The sequence below is a fragment of the Carcharhinus amblyrhynchos genome, chromosome 3 (genome assembly GCF_965287045.1).
Source record: "Carcharhinus amblyrhynchos chromosome 3, sCarAmb.v2.hapA, whole genome shotgun sequence".
NCBI classification, from domain to species: domain Eukaryota; kingdom Metazoa; phylum Chordata; class Chondrichthyes; order Carcharhiniformes; family Carcharhinidae; genus Carcharhinus; species Carcharhinus amblyrhynchos.
In genome coordinates this window covers 95332528-95352788 of record NC_137326.1, presented here as the reverse complement: position 1 = coordinate 95352788, position 20261 = coordinate 95332528, and the positions used below count along the sequence as shown (strand labels likewise).

General features: G+C 39.4%; 1 protein-coding gene and 1 pseudogene across 5 annotated transcripts in view; one reads left to right on the top strand and one right to left on the bottom strand.

Moving 5' to 3' along the window:
- Nucleotides 1-20261, bottom strand: part of LOC145341457 (SPRY domain-containing SOCS box protein 4-like) — a 177383-nt gene that overhangs the window by 92017 nt on the left and 65105 nt on the right. The window contains exons 1-2 of one of the 5 annotated variants that reach the window (XR_013886370.1): nucleotides 14261-14429; nucleotides 706-1544 (exon numbers count right to left, since the gene is read on the bottom strand). Coding sequence is in view for 4 of the 5 variants with exons in the window: in XM_080186419.1 (XP_080042545.1) it covers nucleotides 706-1399 (694 nt within the window). In the remaining variant the exon portion in view is untranslated. The other 4 variants (XM_080186419.1, XM_080186422.1, XM_080186420.1 and 1 more) reach the window with 4 other exon arrangements.
- Nucleotides 5179-5776, top strand: LOC145341232 (GPN-loop GTPase 3 pseudogene; annotated as a pseudogene).

Below are 20261 nucleotides of genomic sequence, written 5' to 3'. Positions count from 1 at the left end.
TATCTTACATTAAATTGATCTTTCTCTACTCACTGTAACACTATGACTAACACTACATAGTGCACCTTCCCTTTCCTTCTCTTTGACTGGCATGCTTTGTCTGTATAGCACACAAGAAACAATACTTTTCACTGTATACTAATACATGTATCAAATCAATAATCAAATCAAAAACAAATTCTGGTAATGAGTTAATGCCATTGATGAGCTGGGAAGATAGGGAAGGGAGCAAGGGCAGTGGGTGGGAATAAATACCCTCCACAACCGCAATTATATTTTAGAATAGCTATTTAAAAAAATTAAAACCATGCAAATGTCTTCAACCTGAAGGATTGAATGAGGTGAGAAGACAAGAAAGTGGAAATCTTTTTCCAACAGGTTACCTTGCTTAAAAAGAGACATTCACACATTTTACAACTACAGTCAAAGTATTATTATAATAAGAAAGTGAACCTTTGGTTTGGACTGAAAATATTTCTTTTTGCAGTGTATTTCACTCTCCTTCTTCCTCCATCTTAGCTAATGCCCACAATCTGAAACCACATTGTATTATTTTTATTTCTATGCAAACCTGCACAATATATTCAATTTGAAATTTAATTTGCCTTGACAAGAGATTCTGAAAAAGGCTGATGCCCGTATTCTTTCTGAGCCATATATTGCATTTGCCTTTATATACAACAGAAAGATTTAAATGTAACTTACGGTCAAGTCCATTGATGTACCTCATTGTTATCTCACAGTGCCCCCAGACTGCACTGACTATTGGGTACAGTTTTTTCCCTTTCAGGCTTCTGAAGGCCACACCCAAATATTGTCCATCCACTATGAAACTCAATGTTCCTTCATCCATATCCAAAACCACCAAGAAACTATCTGGCAGCACAAAGGATTCATCTGGTTCCAAAAATACCGGATAGGTTAGTCCTGGCTGATTTTTACTATTGTGATATAGTTTGTTGCGACCCAAGTCCCAGCCCCATGACTCACTGTTACTGCCAACTAAAGAGGTGTATCCCACAGAATGCAATGGAGCTTCAGCTGTTGCCACACCAACAACGGCATGTGTTCCTCTCTGCCTTGTCGGCCAGTGAATCTGCCAGACGTGAAGCCCTCTTGTATACCCAATTTTACCTCGGATACAATCTGTGCTTTGGGCTACTGGATGTCTGTGAAAGGTCACCTTGTCGTCTTCTTTTACAAAAATGTTCAGAGAACGGTCTTCATTGTTCCAGGCATGTTTTAGCTGAACAGCTCGAGAAGCCGATGGCATATCCAGCAGCATATCGAGCCGAGTTGGTTTGCAAAAGTCAGGGCCTCGTAACTCTCGCTTAACTGGTCGGAAGGCTGGTTCCCTCACATCCACAGACTTTATATTCCCTGAGATTTTCTGGCCCATTTCTTGGCTTAAAAACCACCGAGGAGATTATCTTGGCCTATTGTTACCTCATGTAAGCACTTCAGACAGAGCCAACAGTATGACAAGCAGACTGATTTATTTCCTCCTTTTGCAGCCAGAGAACAACTTCCTTCAGGGAAAACTCCTGAAAGTGAAAAGAAAGATCAAGTAAGTTCCAACAAGATGCTTTTCCTACATATGCTTTTCCTTCTTTTCTTCATGAACATTACATAATCCATCTTGTTTTCAGTTCAATGGAAAGAAATGTATATATGCAGGTCCATAGCTAAAATACGTAAGTCCTGTTAGACTTTAACCAGTAAAAGAACTGGAGGAGGATGTAATTTTCTCACATTATTGTAAGCTCAGACAAAACTTCCTCTGATTTATAATGGGATACAGACATTTTCCACCTTTGCTTGTTCAAGCCTCTCCATACATAGTGTTTGTGATGAGATCACCGTGCATTTTTGAAAAATTCTTTCAGACATTTCAAATTTAAATTTTCATTCATAAGTAAAGAATATTGCTCTGTCCCAGACAAAACTACTATGACCTGGATTTTCACTGAGTTGGGTTGACTCGGAAGCCCTTTAAAAAATGCAGGCAAATTTCATTTCTAGGATTCCTGACCCCATTCCCAAGCTGTCCAGATTTTCTGGAGTGCCTTGAAAGAGTGTGGGTTGGTTCCTGTCAAAAGCCCTCATCCGGTGATAGGCATGTCTGACACTTCCACAAGAGTCAGGCCAGATTTTTTAAAAGAATCATCGTTCACAGCTCCTCAAGGGAATGGTGAACAATAGCCTATATGAGGAGACCTTTTAAAGACCAGTTTAAAATATTCACCTCATGCCCTCTATGCCAAACTCTGTCCTCCCCATGGCGAGCTTGGCCCTTCCATCCACCCCTCCTGGTCCCATGCCAAGTTATGACACTTTCATGTCTATTAACTCACTCTGTGTTAGTGTATACACTACCAAACTTCCTCCAATTCATAATGGGATACAGACATTTTCCACCTTTGCTTGTTCAAGCCTCTCCATATATAGTGTTTATGATGAGATCACTGTGTATTTTTGAAAAATTCTTTCAGACATTTCAAATTTAAATTTTCATTCATATAGTAAAGAATACTGGTATCAACCTACAATATTTTTTCTGGGATGCAGCTGTTTCAACAAGCATTATGTATATCTGGGCTGCTTGACTGACAGCTCAGGGTTTCTGATCTTTGCTGTCAATTTCACAATGTTGGTCTAATGTTAAGTGCTTTCAAGCATTTGTCATTTTTAGTATTGATAGTTCAAAGAAACTGGATGAGTTGACGCATTAACTTGCAGTGAAATTACTTCTGTTCATCGGAGAAAGTTATGAGTGAATTACTTTTTTAAAAAAAGAGACCCTAATGTCAAGATAGGGTTCATTGCATCTGTACAGTAAATAGTCAATCAATGGACATAGCTTGGTTTAGGGACACGAGGAGCCGTGGAGAGGAGGGTGGATGGGTGAAAGTTCAGAGCTTGGCATGGGGGCATATGAGGAGCCACAGAGGGTGAATACCATGGGTGGGTATGGAGTGTTTGAAGGGTGAGGGGGTGTGTGGGGCAAGGGCCGGAGGGCTTTTATCCCTCAGCACCAAAACAGCATGCCTTATCACCCACAGCCCCTGTTTTCCAGGTCAGCTGGCCTGACCCCAGCTTATAACTATCCCTTGCATTGCAGATCCTGCATTTGAAGGCACTTTCTCCCATGAGGAACGGGCTGAGTCATTAATTTTCCCAATTCACGCCAACCATCTCAAGAATGAAAATCCAGGTCTATATGTTTTCAGATCCTCTTGCATTGAATCCTATTCAAAGGGAAATTAACACAAACATACTGAAATTTATAATGCAAATTATAAGATAATTTTTGCCATGCGAGAAAGTCTAAACAGATGGTCTGAAAAAAGTGTACATGCTCTCACTACACTTGAACAGTGCCTAAATTTGACTTGTTTATTTGTAACTCCATTTAACCAATGTGTTCATTGATACAACTATCAGGAAAGATAGTATAGGGATTAAAAAAAAGACAGCTGACCTGAAGGATCATTGAATTCTTATGGTGCAGAAAGAGGCCATTTGGCCCATTGAGCCCGCAACGACAATAATCCCACTCAGACCCTATCCCCGTAACTCCACACATCCACCCTGCTAATCCCCTAGACACTAATGTTCAATTTAGGATGGCCAATCAATCTAACCACATCTTTAGACTGTGGGAGGAAACGGAGCACCCGGAGGAAACCCATGCGGATACAGGGAGAACATGCACTGACAGACAATCACCTGAGGCCGGAATTGAATGCAGGTCCCTGGTGCTATGAGGCAGCAGCGCTAAGCACTGTGCTGCCCGATGTTTTTTGATATGAAGGGTTTGACAGATTTGAGGTGGAGAAGGTGGTTCCACTTAAGGAATTCAAAACTAGGTGCTAAAAACACGAGGTAATCACTTTGTTTAGGCAAATGAAGAAGGTAGGCAATTCACAACAATTTATACTAGCAAGGCAGATGCATTTAAGGAGAAGCTGAAAGCAAAGAATATGTTGAAAGAGCATGAAATAGTAAGTTGGGGTGGTGCTTATGTGGAGCATAAACGTTTTCCTAGACCTGTTAGGCCCAATTGCTTGCTTCTGTGCTGTCAAATTCAAGTAATGCTTTCACTTTTTGTATTTCTACATTTAAAACAAGAAGGGTGTTTTATATACAAAAGCATAGTGTTTTCCATCGAAGCCATGTAATTAAAATAAAAACAACAAGATCTTACCAACAAACTACCACAATGAGTTACCTGTCAGTGTTTTTAAGAAAACAACAGCCCAAGTGGATTGAAGAAAATCCAAAAAGTGGGATGTAATGCGTGTTCTAAAAAGCAGTTGAAATGAAAGACTATTTAAACTTGAAGCAGAACTAGATTCAAAATGAAAGTGGGGAATGTGTAGGATCTACTAAGGGGCAGAAAGCAGTGATATTGATTGAAGGGGTTGTTTAATGAAGGGCCAGAGAAAAGTGCTGAATAGAATCCATCAGGCAATCAGTTTTGGTCTCTACTGTTTCCAGTTTATATCAGTGAGCAATTTAGAAGCTCAGTGCAAACTGGGAAAGACACAAATGATTATAAACCAGAATTCCATTTTCTAAAGATCTTTAGTTACCAGCTACCAGGTCTCTCCCACAACTTGGATCCACCTGAAGGCAAAATTCTAAATTTTGTGGATCTGAAGCTTTATTTTTGGAATTAGTTCTTCACAGGTACACCAGTCAAAATAGACCCTGTTACAAGTTCATAGGGAGACCCTCATCATGTTTGAATATGCAAATGTGAGAATGGCTCCCTTAAGAGGATGGGTTGAATAGAAGGCGACAACTTAACTTAATAACTTCAAAATCAGTTGGGTAAGTTGGAGCGGTGACATGAAGTTTAATATAAAAGAAGTACTAAATATAAAATTAATATGAGGTCCAATTACTTGGATGGGTGCCGCTCCAACAACACTCAAAAAGCACCCTGCTTGATTGGCACATTATTCACCACCTTAAACATTCACTCCCTCCGCACGGATGCACAGTGATAGTACTGTGTACCATCAACAAAATACACTGTAGCAACTCACCAAGGCTCCTTAACAGCAACTTCCAAACCTGTGATCTTTACCAGCTAGAAGGGAAAAGGCAGCTGATGCACAGGAACCTGTCAGTTTACCACAAGATCATACATTGGTGGTGGGTGATGGAGGGATGCCTCGATATGCTCATTTGTGATGGGGCCTGCCGGCAGCAGGAAGAGCACTTACTGTTCCACCATACAGCAGCACTGTGAAGTGATGAATCGATCTGTACAGGTGGTGAATCTTGACCCTGCTGAAGAATACCTGACTATCCTGTCTTGGCAGATATCTGGGAGCTCATCCAGTTGAATAATGTAACGGAGGATGATTCCTTAAGGTTTGGCCCAAATGATGGACTCATTTTCTGTATGGAGTACTTTGCCAACAACTTTGATTGGCTGGCAGATTTTCTAGGTCATGTGGAAGATGACTATATACTATTTGATTGTCCAAATCAAATTGAGCTTTACACTCATCTTCCAGTAATGAAGCAGCTGATGGAACAGTTGCAGCAATGGGAGTTTTGTGTCTGTGGGGTATTTCTTGTTGACTCTCAATTAATGGTGGAGTCATTCAAGTTTGTGTCAGGTGTATTGACAGCTCTCAGTCCAATGGTGTCTCTGGAAATTCCTCAGGTCAACATCATGACAAAAATGGATTTACATAACAAGAAAACAAAAAAAAAGAAAATCAAGAGAAATTTCCATTCTTTCGCTGTTATTAGGTGAAAATACCTAACCAAGTATCTTCCAGACAGTACTGTGGATGTTTCTACATCACACAGACTGCACTGGCTCAAAGAGGCAGATCACCACCACCTTCTTAAGGGGAATTAGAGACGGGCAATAAATGCTGGCCTAGCCAGTGGTGTTCACAAAATTAGTTTTCTTCTCATGAGTAGTGAAATTGATAAAATATCAGAGTGTTGGAAGACTCAGCACTCGACGTGTCCAATCACTCAAATATCAATAAACATAGAATGCTAAACTATTTAAAGAACATAAATAGGAAAAAATGTCAATGCCATTCTGGTGAGCATTTTGTCCATAACTTTAAAAGCATTACTAAATTACTGCCTCAACATGGAACCAGTAATTCTCAGGCCGCAGAATGGACAAGTTAGCATCACCTGCTGTGGAACAAGTCTGCATGTCTTTGATCAGCAATCTATTATGTTAAAAAAAATTTCAAACCAAGTGTGAATTGAATGTCCTTTTTCAAAAAAATCTTTTGTCTTGCTCGAGCCAAACATCTCGTCAACATCCAGCAGCTATCTTACATGTGAAGACAGTACACACCAATGCTAGTGTTTATTTTCCCCAAGAAATTTACAACTGCGCTTGCAAGGCCCACAACTGCCTAGCCTTTGGCCTTTAATTCACCATGTTACATCTAGCTGATCTCTTCAAGCACTCCTATTATTGCTTCCCATTTCTAACAAAATCCCATTTACAGTCTTTGAAGTCTCCATGGGTTTGTCTTTGCAATTAGATTGGCGGAGTATCTTACTTATCCAACAAACATCTTTTGTGAGCACTTATCACCATTTTTGAGAAGTGGCATTATATTCAGTTCCCAGAATATAATTTTAAAAAAAGCAGATGGAAGATTTCACTGCAGAAAGAAAGAAAAATTTACAACCTACAAAATATTTTGTGAAAGCTAAGAAAGTCCATCTTAGTCTTTCTAACTTTTATGAAGTGCTCACTAATTGTTTAAAGGGCAAATCCAAAAAGTTCACATGCCTAGGAAGGGGGATCATTGACAAAAGTTTAGATTGAAATGGCAAATGGACATTTATTTATTAATGTACAAGTCACAGTGGTAATTGCTCAGTCAGCTGTCGCATTGTTTCTGACTGGGATGGTGACAGTGGGGCAAAAGGTAAAGGATAGTTGAAATTCATCCCATTCTCACTTCTGTACTTTACAATTCAGGATGAAAGAGCAATCAGGAATGGGAATCTTCACCAATCCTATGTCAGCTGAGCTCAATTAGCTCAGCAATCAACATGGGACAAATCTGGAAATCTTTTGAGTCTATATAATTCAAAATTACATGATGAAGTGCATTCACTTGTTGAGTCTCAGAGATAATAAAAATCATGTCCAGAAATCAAAATATGTTGTAGTTTCCTGTGAGATAGAAAAAAAACCTCTTGCTTTTATAAAGAATTCCAAATGATCCAAGATGCTTTGCAGCTGTTTAAGTACTTTTGAAGTAGGAAAATGCAGCAGTATTAATTTGCAAAAAGGCAGATCCCCAAACAGCAGTTACAATTTTAGTCATGTTGGTATAGGGATAAATGTTGACCTAGGCATTAGCAGAATGTCCTGCACTGATTTAAATAATGCCTTATGTATTGTTCTTTTTTTGTTGTGTTTGAATACAAGAGTCTGTTTGCTATTCATGCTCACTGTGCTTGATTAATTAAACCTGGGTATGGACCTCAGGGCAAGTAAACACATTTTAGAAAGAGCTGGAAGCATGGAATAGACACTGTGAAGCATTGCACAAAACTCGTGTAAATGAAGTTCCTGCACACAAAGAACAAGTATCCTCTCTGCACAGATCTGAGGTACAAAATGTACAACATATCAAATCCATGTGAGTGGGCATAAGGCCATTGGTTTAACATCTCATCTGAAAGATAGCCCTTCTGACAATGCTTTGCTCAGTAATGCATTGAAGTGCTAGCCCAGTTTATGTTTCAAGTCCTGGGGTGGGACTTGAATTCATGCTGAGTGAGAGTACTACTCAGCTAAAGATTGTCCAAAGATGCTATTTTTCAAAAATTGCTTACACACAGTAAAGGCTGTCAGCAAGCACTTAAAACTTGCACTTTCAAATGATTTGCAACTTGGATGATTTGGACTGGGCAAATTGGATACATTTCATGAATAATTAATTATTAAATTGCATTTTTTTGGTTTGGGTTACTTGTGCAATTTGTTTAAAAAAGACCTTCACGATATTGTCCTCAGTTCATCACTCAATGAGCTGTCCCAGTTTGCCAGGAATGACAATCAAGTGGACGGGCGTGTCTTTTCTATCACTTTTTGCTATAAATGTTCTTATCAATACTGAAAAGTTCAGACTTATTTGACATATCCATCCATTTTTCTTCATATGTCAGTATTCCTGGCAAGAGCAAAACAGCAACTCTGATGATCTAATCCATACTTCCCCCTCTGCTGGCTGTTAATTAGTTCAGGAGAATGGTTTGGACAACTTTTTGCTCATATTTTTCTTTTCCAAAGTTTCTGATTTTCACTTGCGCTTTTTTGATTTGATTTATTGTCACGTGTATTAACATACAGTGAAAAGTATTGTTTCTCGCATGCTATACAGACAAAGCATACTGCTCATAGAGAGGGAAACAAGGGAGTGCAGAATGCAGTGATACAGTCATAGCTAGGACGTAGAGAAAGATCAATGTAATGCAAGGTAGGTCCGTTCAAAAGTCTGATGGCAGCAGGGAGGAAGCTGTTCTCGAGTTGGTTGGCACGTGACCTCAGACTTTTGTATCTTTTCTCCGACGGAAGAAAGTGGAAGAGACAACGTCCAGGGTGCATGGGGTTCTTAATTATGCTGGCTGCTTTGCCGAGGCAGCGGGAAGTGTAGGCAGAGACAACGGATGGAAGGCTGGTTTGTGTGATGGATTGGGCTACATTCACGACCTTTGTAGTTCTTTGTGGTCTTGGGCAGAGCAAGAGCCATACCAAGCTGTGATACAACCAGAAAGAATGCTTTCTATGGTGCATCTGTAAAAGTTGGTGAGTGTCATAGCTGACATGCCAAATTTCCGTCTTCTGAGAAAGTAGAGGCATTGGTGGGCTTTCATAACTCTAGTGTCAGCATGGTGGGAACCAGGGCAGGTTGTTGGTGATCTAGACACCTAAAACCTTGAAACTCTCAACCCTTTCTACTTTGTCTCCATTGATGCGGACAGGGGCATGTTCTTCTTTATGCTTCCTGAAGTCAATGACAATCTCCTTTGTTTTGTTGACATTGAGGGAGAGGTTATTGTTGCCGCACCAGTTCACCAGATTATCTATCTCACTCTTGTACTCTGTCTCGTCATTCTCACTCCTACGTTCCCACCACGCGACCCCAAATGCCATTGTGTTGAAATTGGGAATTCATTTCTTACAAGTGCACCAAACTCTTCCCCAAATCTGCTAAATAACCCTGATCTTATGCCTTTGCTATATGATCGAATGTGATTAGTCTATTAGTGGCATAGTATAAAACTATAAATTTGAAAAATTCAAATACTTTTAGGCTCTTGCTCAATGCATTTTTTTAAAGCTATTTAATTTTTTTGATCCTACATGCCTCATAGACAGGTTGTGCGTGTCAGACTTTTTAAACATCTACAGTTTTTCATGAACAAAATCTTGATCCAACTCCAAAATAACATTGTCTTGTAGTCATTATGGTAATAGATAGGCTCAGAATTTCCTCCTGATTTGCGTACACACACACACACACACACACGACAGGATTTTCCATGCATCTTTGTGGTGTGTTTAGCGATGGTAAAGGTGGCCCGCCATTGCCCAGCCGCAGGATATTGTGATCCCTCTGTTGTCAACAGGATTTCCTGTTCTATGCACCTTCTGCCACCAGGAAAGCTGCGGTGAGGTTTGCCATTTGTGGTACTGGAAGATCCCGCCTGCAAGAACGGTCAGCAAATTCCAACTATCGTCTGGACACAAACAAGCCAAGCAATGCCAATAAATCATGGAAATTTGGACATAATCACATTATATTTGTAACTGCAAAATGTCTAAGTAGCTGTAATTCTTTAAGCACGTGCATTAAACCCACACAACATTCCAAAGTGTTCCTTCAACTAAATTATCTTGGGGTGGAGGTGAAGTTCGTCACATTGTGCCCAGATTCTTAAGCGTGCAAGAACACTAGATCACATGAATTCAGCACAAATCAGCTGACCAGCATTGAATTAAAGCCTCACATTGGCCCTGCTGTGGCCATAAATAATACATCTTCAATGCTTGCTCAGTTTCTGATTTTCTTCTGCAGGGAGGGAAAAGTTAAAAATGCATTAGAGTCTATACAGTATTATTTAAATTAATGTACTGTGTCAGCCAGTGAGTTGGAGGTGGAGCAGGACTCGGAGGACACTTGCATTTAAGCAGCTCACTTTCAGCAGTGGAGTCTCCAGTTGTGATTGATCGGAAAGTTACCCAACCTCTCCATTCTGGCTGGGATTTGCAGCAGAGATTAAATACTGTTTATTTTGTAGCTTCTAGCTTTATATAGAGGGGAATTTTCTCCCCTTACCTTTAATACTTGCACAACAAACAGTGGCACGTTGAGGCTCCATTGGCAATCGATCTGTCACAAATTAACTATACTCAGTGATATTGCTTATTCAAAAGAGATTTTACATTCCGGTTTGGTTAGTACAAAAATGTGAATGCAATTTTACCTGTCTACATCTTCCTAAAATTTATTACATTTTCAAGTTTTGTGTCCTCTGCAAACTTTGAAATTATTCTCCTTACACCCAAGTCCTGGTTTTAAAATAGAACAAGAGCAACACTCCTAATATTGGCCCTTAGGAGTCACCACTGCGTGTCACCCTGAAGTCTGATAAACTATTGATCGCCACAACACTCTGGTTTCTATCTCAGACAATTTTGCAGCCACATTACCCGTGCCACTTTAATCCCATGGGTTTCTGTTTTGCTAACAAGTCTATGATGTGGCATTTTGTCCATTTATGTACACCATTATTTCAATGGAGGACTTAGCTTATCAGCACATTTTGCCTTCAACAAATCCATTTTGCAATTCCAATTTGATGACCTGAAATAGCATTTATTGACAAATTAACTCATGCTCCATTGGTTCCAGTTGCAGCTGTTGCAGAAAAATTCATTTTCTTTTACATCTGAAACAGCTTAGTGCAGAAACTCTGCCAACGAACAGTCAGAAAAAATACCAACCTGACCAAATAGCATTGCTGTAATATTTCACACCTTACAGGATTCTCTAAAATATTCCCAATTCTTAACACATGGTGGTCTTTTTAAAAAAGTATACAAATGCAAATTATGTCTAATAACTTTGATAATAATCTAATAAAATTGGTTTACAAAATAAAAATCAGCATCAGACAAATCAACTGAAGTTTTAAACAGAACTCAACATTAACATGATAACTCCAGTAAAAAAATGAAATATTTTTATAAAAGGAAATCGCACAGGGCAAGAGAAAAACAAAGTTTGATCAGGATCTCTGCACGTGAAAAGTGAGAACCATTTATTTTATTGAGTAATCCTTTAAATTTTTTAATGAAATGTAAACAAACCTCTTTTGCAGACATTTGTAAAGAGAATAGTGCAGATAGGGTTGCCAACTTCTGCTGGATATATTCAGGAAAACCCAGGCAGAAGAGACATCATGGAACCCTGCTGGCATGACGCAAGCTGATCCCATCCCGGGAGGGCAAAGTGCAAAGCCTCGGACTCTAGTGGGGCGGGGATGATGTGTTTCTTTGAAGCACATCACACAAAGTACTTTTGGTCATTTACTCTGCTCATTTAGAATTGCCTTGTGCAGGCACCGTCTGGGCTCCTGCTGGAACAGTGCTCAGGCAGCAGCCCTTTGAAGCAGCCGCTGCTGAATTCTTGCCCCCCTTCAGGGACTGCTGCTGGGCAGCCTCCAGAGCCTCCTACTAGAGAAAAACAGTCCCCATTCTGTTACTCTTCTCCACACTTCACGTGAGAGCTTAACCTTTAAGATTATTGACAGGAGAAAACAGGCAGTTTAAGTGCACTATCCTTACTTAACCCACATCATCAGACCACCATTTTACAATGAACGAAAAGCATATTAATTTCTTTGCTCAAAATAATATTTTTGAAAGGACATTCCCACCCATTCCAGGAAGATTGGCAACCCTAACTTCAGAACATGCACTTAGCTGTTTCACAAGCTTAAATTTACTCTGAAACAGGCTCACAATTTTACTGTAATCAATTTCAAGAAAATTTAGGAGTGGAGTTCTGCTGGAAATGGGTTTAGGTCACATCAGCAAGAGCACTTTGATTGACCAGACTATGAGGGATTTAAGGGAATCTTGTGTTTCTGAAGAACAGTAAAACAACCAAAAATATTTTCTTTCCTTAATTTCTCTCTTCTGAAGGCATTGATCACTTGTTGAATGATACCACGGTACCAGTTATCTATGAAATCTCACAGCTAGATGATCACAGCTATAATCATTTCATTCTTTAGCAATTTCAACCATGGCATAACTTAAATGGCTTCCCGTTTTTCCTGATCACTGTTTGTTAATCATTAGGTGGCACAGTGGTTAGCACTGCTGCCTCACAGCTCCAAGGACCTGTGTTTGATTCCTGGCTTGAGTGACTGTCTGTGTGGAGTTTGCATGTTCTCCTCATGTCAACGTGGGTTTCCTCCAGGTGCTCCGGTTTGCTCCCACAGTCCAAAGATATATGGGTTAGGTGGATTGGCCATGCTAAATTGCCCCTTTGTGTCAGGGGGACTAGCAAAGGTAAATGCATGAGGTTATAGGGATAGGGCCTGGGTGAGATTGTGGTTGCTACAGACTTGATAGACCGAATGGCCTCCTTCTGCACTGTAGAATTCTATGATTTCCACTAAAGGCCAAATAACTTGACTTTACTGCTGGCTCAGTGATGCAAACTCCTACATTAGATATAGTATGCTGGTATCAGTAATGTTAGATATGTGGAAATTAACACAAACTCAGATTTAACCATTATATATGGGCTGTGAACCTCCCTTGTGTGAAACGTAAATTAAACATTCTTGCCTCAACCAATTCTACTTTCATTCAACACTAATAAAGACTGGGACATCTGGCAGATTCCCCCTACCCCCCTTAATCTCAAAGTTGCTGAAGCTAAACTGGAACACAGATCAATGCCCTGAGATGAGCAAATCCAGCACAAACGGAGAATCAGAGCTTCCCATCACAATCAGTCAACTGAATTCAAGAAATCCTCAGGAGGCATTCAGTTTCAGGTATTCTTAACTGTGCTTGGAGGAAGAGGCTAGGTTTTTGTTCTGTGATTGAATATACGCTGATTATACAGCAGTTAAATATGCAAATTATAGAGATGATTTGTATTTTCTTCCCCCTCCCACCCCCCCATCCCAGAAGTATCACTCATGTCCAGCACAACAGCCAACACTGCAGCAGTCAATTCCTTTCCCCTCTATAGCTCAGCTTCTTGGCAAAAAAAACCCATCTATTTTGGCCACAGCAGTTAGTTCTTTATTTTAGAGTAAGTTTAAAAACACGCTCATCATATAGGCTTTGAAACATTTCTCAGTATAGTGCCCAGTTTTACTGCAAATAGTTAGCTGAAGTTACATTTGAGCCTTTTTAACATATAATGGAGCCCTGGCAATCATTGCAGATCAAATAGCGGAGATACAAATAGATCTTGCTGCGCGTAAACATTGCTGCACCAGTAATATATCAAACCTTTGCAATCGGTTTACCCTTCAAGAACTAGAGGTAACAAAACAAATTTTGCCAAATTCATTTTAACAAAGATAAATATTGTGCTTGAATCATGAATCTTTGACAATGATGCCTTGCAGAACTATTTTGGATTGTCCCCCCAGCTTTCTTCACCTTTTGGCATTCACTCCGATTTTGATTTAAAAAAAAGTGTTTACAGTTCATATTTAATAACGGTTCAAATTAACCCACATTTCTAAGGCAAATATAACAGAGTTACAAAGGTTAGCATTTGAGAAGATAAATATTAGCATAAAAGAAATACTCACCATATCAGCCAGTTACATTTGAACTGAATTAGAAGGTGCAAATACTGCCTGTCCACTTGTTAATATACTGCTGTCTTTGTCAGCGGAGCTTTTGTAGAAATTAAGCTATTAACTAGGCACGCACACATTAAATCGGGGAAAAAACAATTTAGAGAAACCTAATAGGGAGGGTAAAAGAGAGAATTCTGAACCAACTTAACTTGCAGTGCAGAAGCTGTGGGAAGCACACATCTGTGCAGTAATCAGCAGCAAATAAACAGGGCAGAAGTACTTCCTTGCTCAGTGTGAAGCCAGGCAGGCTGATACAGGAAGGCTAGCAAAAACAGAAGCTTGCAAGCTGAACATAGCCATCAAGGTATGTGTCACAGATCATTTTTGATAAAGCCTGTACCTTCCATCACAGTAAAAGGAGCCCTGGTGTGCTTAAAAGCCTTGCTTTCAGTTAGAGAGAGAACGACAGCCCAAGAGGAGAAGTCTCGAGATGAAGCGAGTGCAGTGCCCTGTCGTGAAAGCTGATCTAGCTGATCTCATCACATAAGGCTACTAATCCACTGATCTGGGAATGAAGAACAGATGGTGACGCCCCTTTCTCCAAACACCACAGAGAGGCTTGCCGCCCAGGTCTGCAGACAGACTTAAAAATAAATTGGTGGCAGAACATTTTTCTTTATGTCATGCACACCCTGGAAACCAATATGCTCATAGAAGTCTACACGTGCACTACACTGATTACTAAAATAGAGACCAAATGGTGTTCTTAAAGCTGGGACAAAGATCTTGCAACACTAAAGCCCCACTGCAGGAAGCCATCTGGGGCTGTCTGCAACACACCAGATTGGCAAGGGTATGAATTGCCACCTTGAGGCCACATTGATGTGCAGCACAAAAGCCGCCCATTGTTTCCACTTTGAGAGGAGCCACAGGCATCTAATTACAGAAGTGCACATTAGGGGAGGTGCTTCCAGTCAGCAGACGTCAGGACAGATGGCAAACAATAAAAAGAGAGCAGAATGTGCACAATATATTATACTCAGAAACAAAAACATTCCGATTAATTTGATAAACATATGTTTAAGAACGAACACAGGCCAGCAATCAAAATAAACTGGCTCATCCCCACCAGCTGCACAAAGCAAAATTCTGTATTAACTTCATCCTTAGATGTGGACACTCCACAACTTCAGCTTTTAAGGGCAGGTTTTTAAAAATTGGAGATGCTCTTACCTTCAAAACTTGAAAGTTGTCTGCAGTTACATGTGAAATTTATTAAATAATTCAAAAAGGGAAAAAAAGACATTTAATGAGATAGTGGAATAAACAACCATGGTTTATCATGAATATTTATTAAAAATTAAATGAAGTCACATATCCTCAGTATTGGATTCGGCATAATTTATGACCAAATATCTTTAATAAGCAAAATATACATCGCTTTTAAACAATTCTACTAGAAATTCTTCTATGTTCTGATGTGCACTGTAAATATGTAAATATTTTTAATCTTAATATAAACCACATCAGATAATAATGCCACACAACTAACGTACGTTTCTTAGACAATGTGTTTAATATTGGTCCATTAATCAAGTTCAGTTTGGGAAGAATGAGGAGAACAAGGAGGGACAAAGAGGCTGAGACACACAGGTTATACAGCACATACGGTGCATCACAAATCAGTTAAACTGACTACCATGAGCAGCTAAATCTTTGGGCTGATGCCAAAGCACCTGCAAGGATAAGACAAGGTCATCAGGATGCAGGTGAAAGGTTAAATATAAAATCTATAGCAAATGTGGGTCACCAAGTGGATAATAGGTCATTCCAATCAATGTGCATTACGCATAGGTAACCATTATTTGTTCAATAGATGAACTACTAACGTTTGAATTCACAAAGTTTTAAAAATTCTTAAACCAGATGTTTTGATGCCAAGAGAAAATATGTCAGCCAAACTCCTTTAATAAGCACGATTCAATTTAACCGTAAAATAAACACTTTGAAAATGCAGCAAAACTACTCACGATTCAGTTTTTCATGATCACTATAACTGGATTGAAATGAATCGTCATGTATTAGAAAGCTTAGCATCTCAACCCACGTTTACTGCAGATTCATGTGTCTACATCATTCTTTTAAACAATAAAGTAGAACCACAGATGAATCAGTGAAGCAATGTACTAGGCTTACTGTAAGGATTTTATTAACATTAAGTTAATGCATTAACTATATTTTATGACTTCCATTACTTGAACAACATGGAATATAAAATTACTTTCAATTCTACACCTTCTTCGCCTCCTAATGGCTTTATTCCCACATGCACAAGGAATTTTTAGAATTGAATCACACAGACTAGTAACTATGGACTGGGTCTTCTGGTCTGCAGAGATGCCATGATTGACCTCGAATAAAATACACCCTTACTTTATTCTGCTGTTGGAGCTAGTGTTCTTGACGTGGTGAGGAATCATCTCAGAAATCCACAAGCACGGATTTCTGGCAAGGGGAAGAGATGGTGAGGGCATGCATTCCTCTTGATAGCAGCAGCCCAAATAACTCCCCTCAAGGTTGTTTGAGTGCTGGGCCAGAACCCAAATTTACATTATGAAACCAGATTAGACCACAACAAATGTTTCTCATTGTAAGGATAGAATGTTTTGCTCCAGGCGTAACTCCACTTAGGGATCTTTTATAGTCAAACAAATTTTATTTTGTAACAGTTTAAATATAACTCTAACAAATTAAAACAGCTCAATCATTAACAGTTGAACAGTATGCAAAAATGAAAGGAAACAAATTTACTTCCTAGCTAATGATTGTTCCAGTTTCCAGGCCTATTCATGCATGGATCAAACCATTTTTAAATAAGTAGTTAGCAAACACTGACATGCTTGCTTTAACATTTGTTACTAGTCTTGGAGTATTCAGAAAGAGAAGGATGGAGTTCCAGAAGACTGCAAAATCCTTCTAACTTCAACAAGGCTTCAGCTGATACTAACTACTTTCTGCGAAAGCTTTTTTTTTCTCTGCTACAGACCCAGATCTGCACATCAACCACAGTGTCACATGACTCTGTCCAATAACTCTAATCAGAAATCCCCTGGGAACCTAAGTAAAAAAAAGGTCCTTTAGCTCTACTTAAAATCCACACTGGCAAGGTTGAAATGAGTAATTATCCTGCTGTCCCAAAATCTGAGCTGCATTCCCTCCAGACATACCAACTATCTGTTGCATAAAGCTGAACTTTTAAACATTCTCCTTAAACAAAAAAAAACTATATCAATTGCATTACTATCATTGCACAGTCAGTATGCTGGCAGTGTTATGGTGAGTTATCTTTTAAAGATTTTGCTTTAAATACTTCTAATGTTTTATACACTTGTTGGTTTTGAGTTTCTAGTAGGGGATAAGGGTAAACATTATTCGGATGGGGAGAGATCAGGAGGCAGAACGTATTTGGGTGTATGGTCGGGGGGAGGGGGGGGGCGCAAGGCGAGCATTGGAGGAATTGGTAAAATGAGCAATGCCAGGACGGTGGCTGTAGACTGTGAACAGTGTTGCAGGTTAGTATTGATTGGGGTGGAGGAGGAGTGAGTGTTGTTCAAGGTGGGAATGTGAGAACACAGTGAATGGTGGGTGAGAAGTGTAAGGAATGCAAAGAGAGGTGAGCATTCTTGGTGGCAGAGGCGGGGGGTGCACGAGCATGGAAAAGTCAGTGGATTTTTTTTTAAGATGTTTTCGATAAAGCTTCACCATTGTCAACCTTGTTCTATGCCTGTGATTAACAATGAGAAAATCCTTGGGAAGTTTTCTGCGTAAATATAGGGCACGAAGTCCAAGTCTCCAATACCAAAGACAGCTTGCGTTCACCAGGTAGGGTAATTCTGCCCTTTGGAAGTTTAAACTTCCTGGTAACTACCTCACGTATGAGGGTCAGAACATCCTCAGGGCGCTGATGTAGGACAGTGGCAAATGTCTCAACATTTTCTGCTGTTGCCGTCAGCAGATTCAAGCCGTGATCTCTAGTCTATACTCAGCTGTTCAGAGGAACATTAACAGATTATAGTTGTCCACTCTTTGGAACTTTGGCCTGGCAGAGGATAGTGGATTGGGTGGTGGTGGTGGTGATGGGGTGGAGGTTGGGACAAGAGATAATGGGTGAAGGTAGAGAGGAGGAGGGAAAAAAACAATATTAATGTTGAACATACTCAGCAACTCATCATCTACAGTCCTCTGGATCAGAGAATTCCAAAGATTCATAATCCTCTGAGCGGAAAAATTTTCCATCTGAGTCTGAAATGGCCATCCCTCATTCTGAGATTAGTTCCAGGCTCTCCAGCATGGAAAAAGCCTCTCAGTAGCTTTACATTTTCTGGCCTGCAGAAAGCTTACAGATAGATTTTTGAACATTTGGGCTTCAAGTGATATGGAGAGAGAAAAGTTAAGATCAGCCATAATCTTATTGAACATGGCATCTCCTGTTCATATTTTTTTTAATGTGAAATTCTTGTATGTTAGATAAATTCAGTTAAGAATTGATGCCTATTTAAATTGCATCACCTCTTTTAGAGTGCTCTTCTGTAATGTTGCTGTAGGTGGCCATGTTTTCTACTGTTCAGATCAAAGCCAAGTCGTCTTACATCTGCTGGTCTGCAAATGGATTATAAGGCAGCCTAGCTATATTGCAATAATTGAGTTACTAACATGTAAATTAAAATCAACGTTTTGATACCTATCAAACTATTTCTGCTGGTCATGAAACTACAATCTTGCTTTGTTTAAAGTGCCTTATTACTTCTTTTATTTAAAAGATAATGGATTTAGTTGCACTATAAACTAATGAATGAAGATGCACAAATTAAGTGTAGCAATGATCCTTTTTGTTTAGTGCTGCAAATTGTAAAATCACCAATCACGTTAACGCAAGGATTACATTGTTTTGGAGCAAACAGGAACTGAAATGGTTCTTGTCACAAACAAAAAAATTCCAATCTGGGGTCTGTAAAACTTGCAGCACACATGTAAATCATTTCACAATGATCATATAGTAATCTGAATTACACTCTACAGTTCAACAGGATGCAAGGATGCTTAGGATGGGAAATATTAGTTATATGATTCATAAAGAAATGGAAACTAAATTTGATGAGAATCTACATCTGCACTAGCAGTCATGTGCCTAGTAACAACATAATGGTCCGAGTCTACCAGCCACATGGAGAACAGCAACAAGTGTGAATTTCAAGTGGGATTGTTTCTGATTCATGGGAACCAGGCGATGAATAGCTAAGTGTAAAAACGCAAAACTTTAAATGGATTTAATAAATGAGATTGAAAAAAAGCAGCTTGTATTAGTGCTAAAGGGAGTGAGACAAATCGAGTGAATCATGCAAAAGTCAAATGGCTTCCACAACAGCTACAACCAATGATTAACTGGGAGTTTGATAATGTCTTTGAGACATTTGAGAAGTCTAAACAAAAGTGACACTCAGTAGATTTCTAAAAGACACTAATGAAAAGAAAAGGGTCACCTCTATTTGGGTAGAAGAAAGGGTTAAAATTGTTTAATGACTAGGAGCTGAGTGAAGGTAGCAGCAAAAAAATCCAGAAAACCTTTTTGAAAAAAATCAGCACACATCTCAAAATAAAATCAAATCATTGGATCTAACCATTTGAGTTTTAAGGCCTAATAGGGGAGCCTGTTGACAATTTCAAAACAAGATTGAAAGATGAAGCCCAAGAGATTTCATTGTAAAGGACAAACTCATAACGCAGGTTATCGACACTACTGGGGCACAAGAAGTCATGAGTAGATAGGTGAAGACTCTGACTGTCCACACAGCTAGCTTTCAATTAAGTCAAGAGAAGGCTACAGGGTTGACATAGTGGGTGGGATTTTCCAATCTCAATCACCCTGAAACCTGAAAATCCCACTCAAGATCAACAGGTCTTTTCATGCCACCCTCACTTGCTCCGATTCCTGCGGCGGGCAGGACGGTAAAATACACTCCAGTGAAACAACAACAAAAGGAATACAAAAACAGAGAGAAAAATGTGCAGTTGTTGTGGATAACCATACAAGTTCACAGACAAAAGTTGAAATCTCAATGTGGTTCAAACTACAGACCTTGTAAAAAGACAAATCACTGGATAAAGGTGTGCAGAAGAAAGGAATTAAATTCGTTATCAATACAAAACAACAGGGCAAACGTAGAAGAAAATAAACCACAGTATCCATGCCCTTGAAATTCAATTTGAGATCTTAATAAACATGGGAACCATACACCTCCATGAAATGGCTGGATATAACAGTTCCCAGAAGAAAGAAATTCATACAACTACTCAGGTCAGGAACAGGATGAGAAATGAACCCATAATGGTAAGTCTGAAGC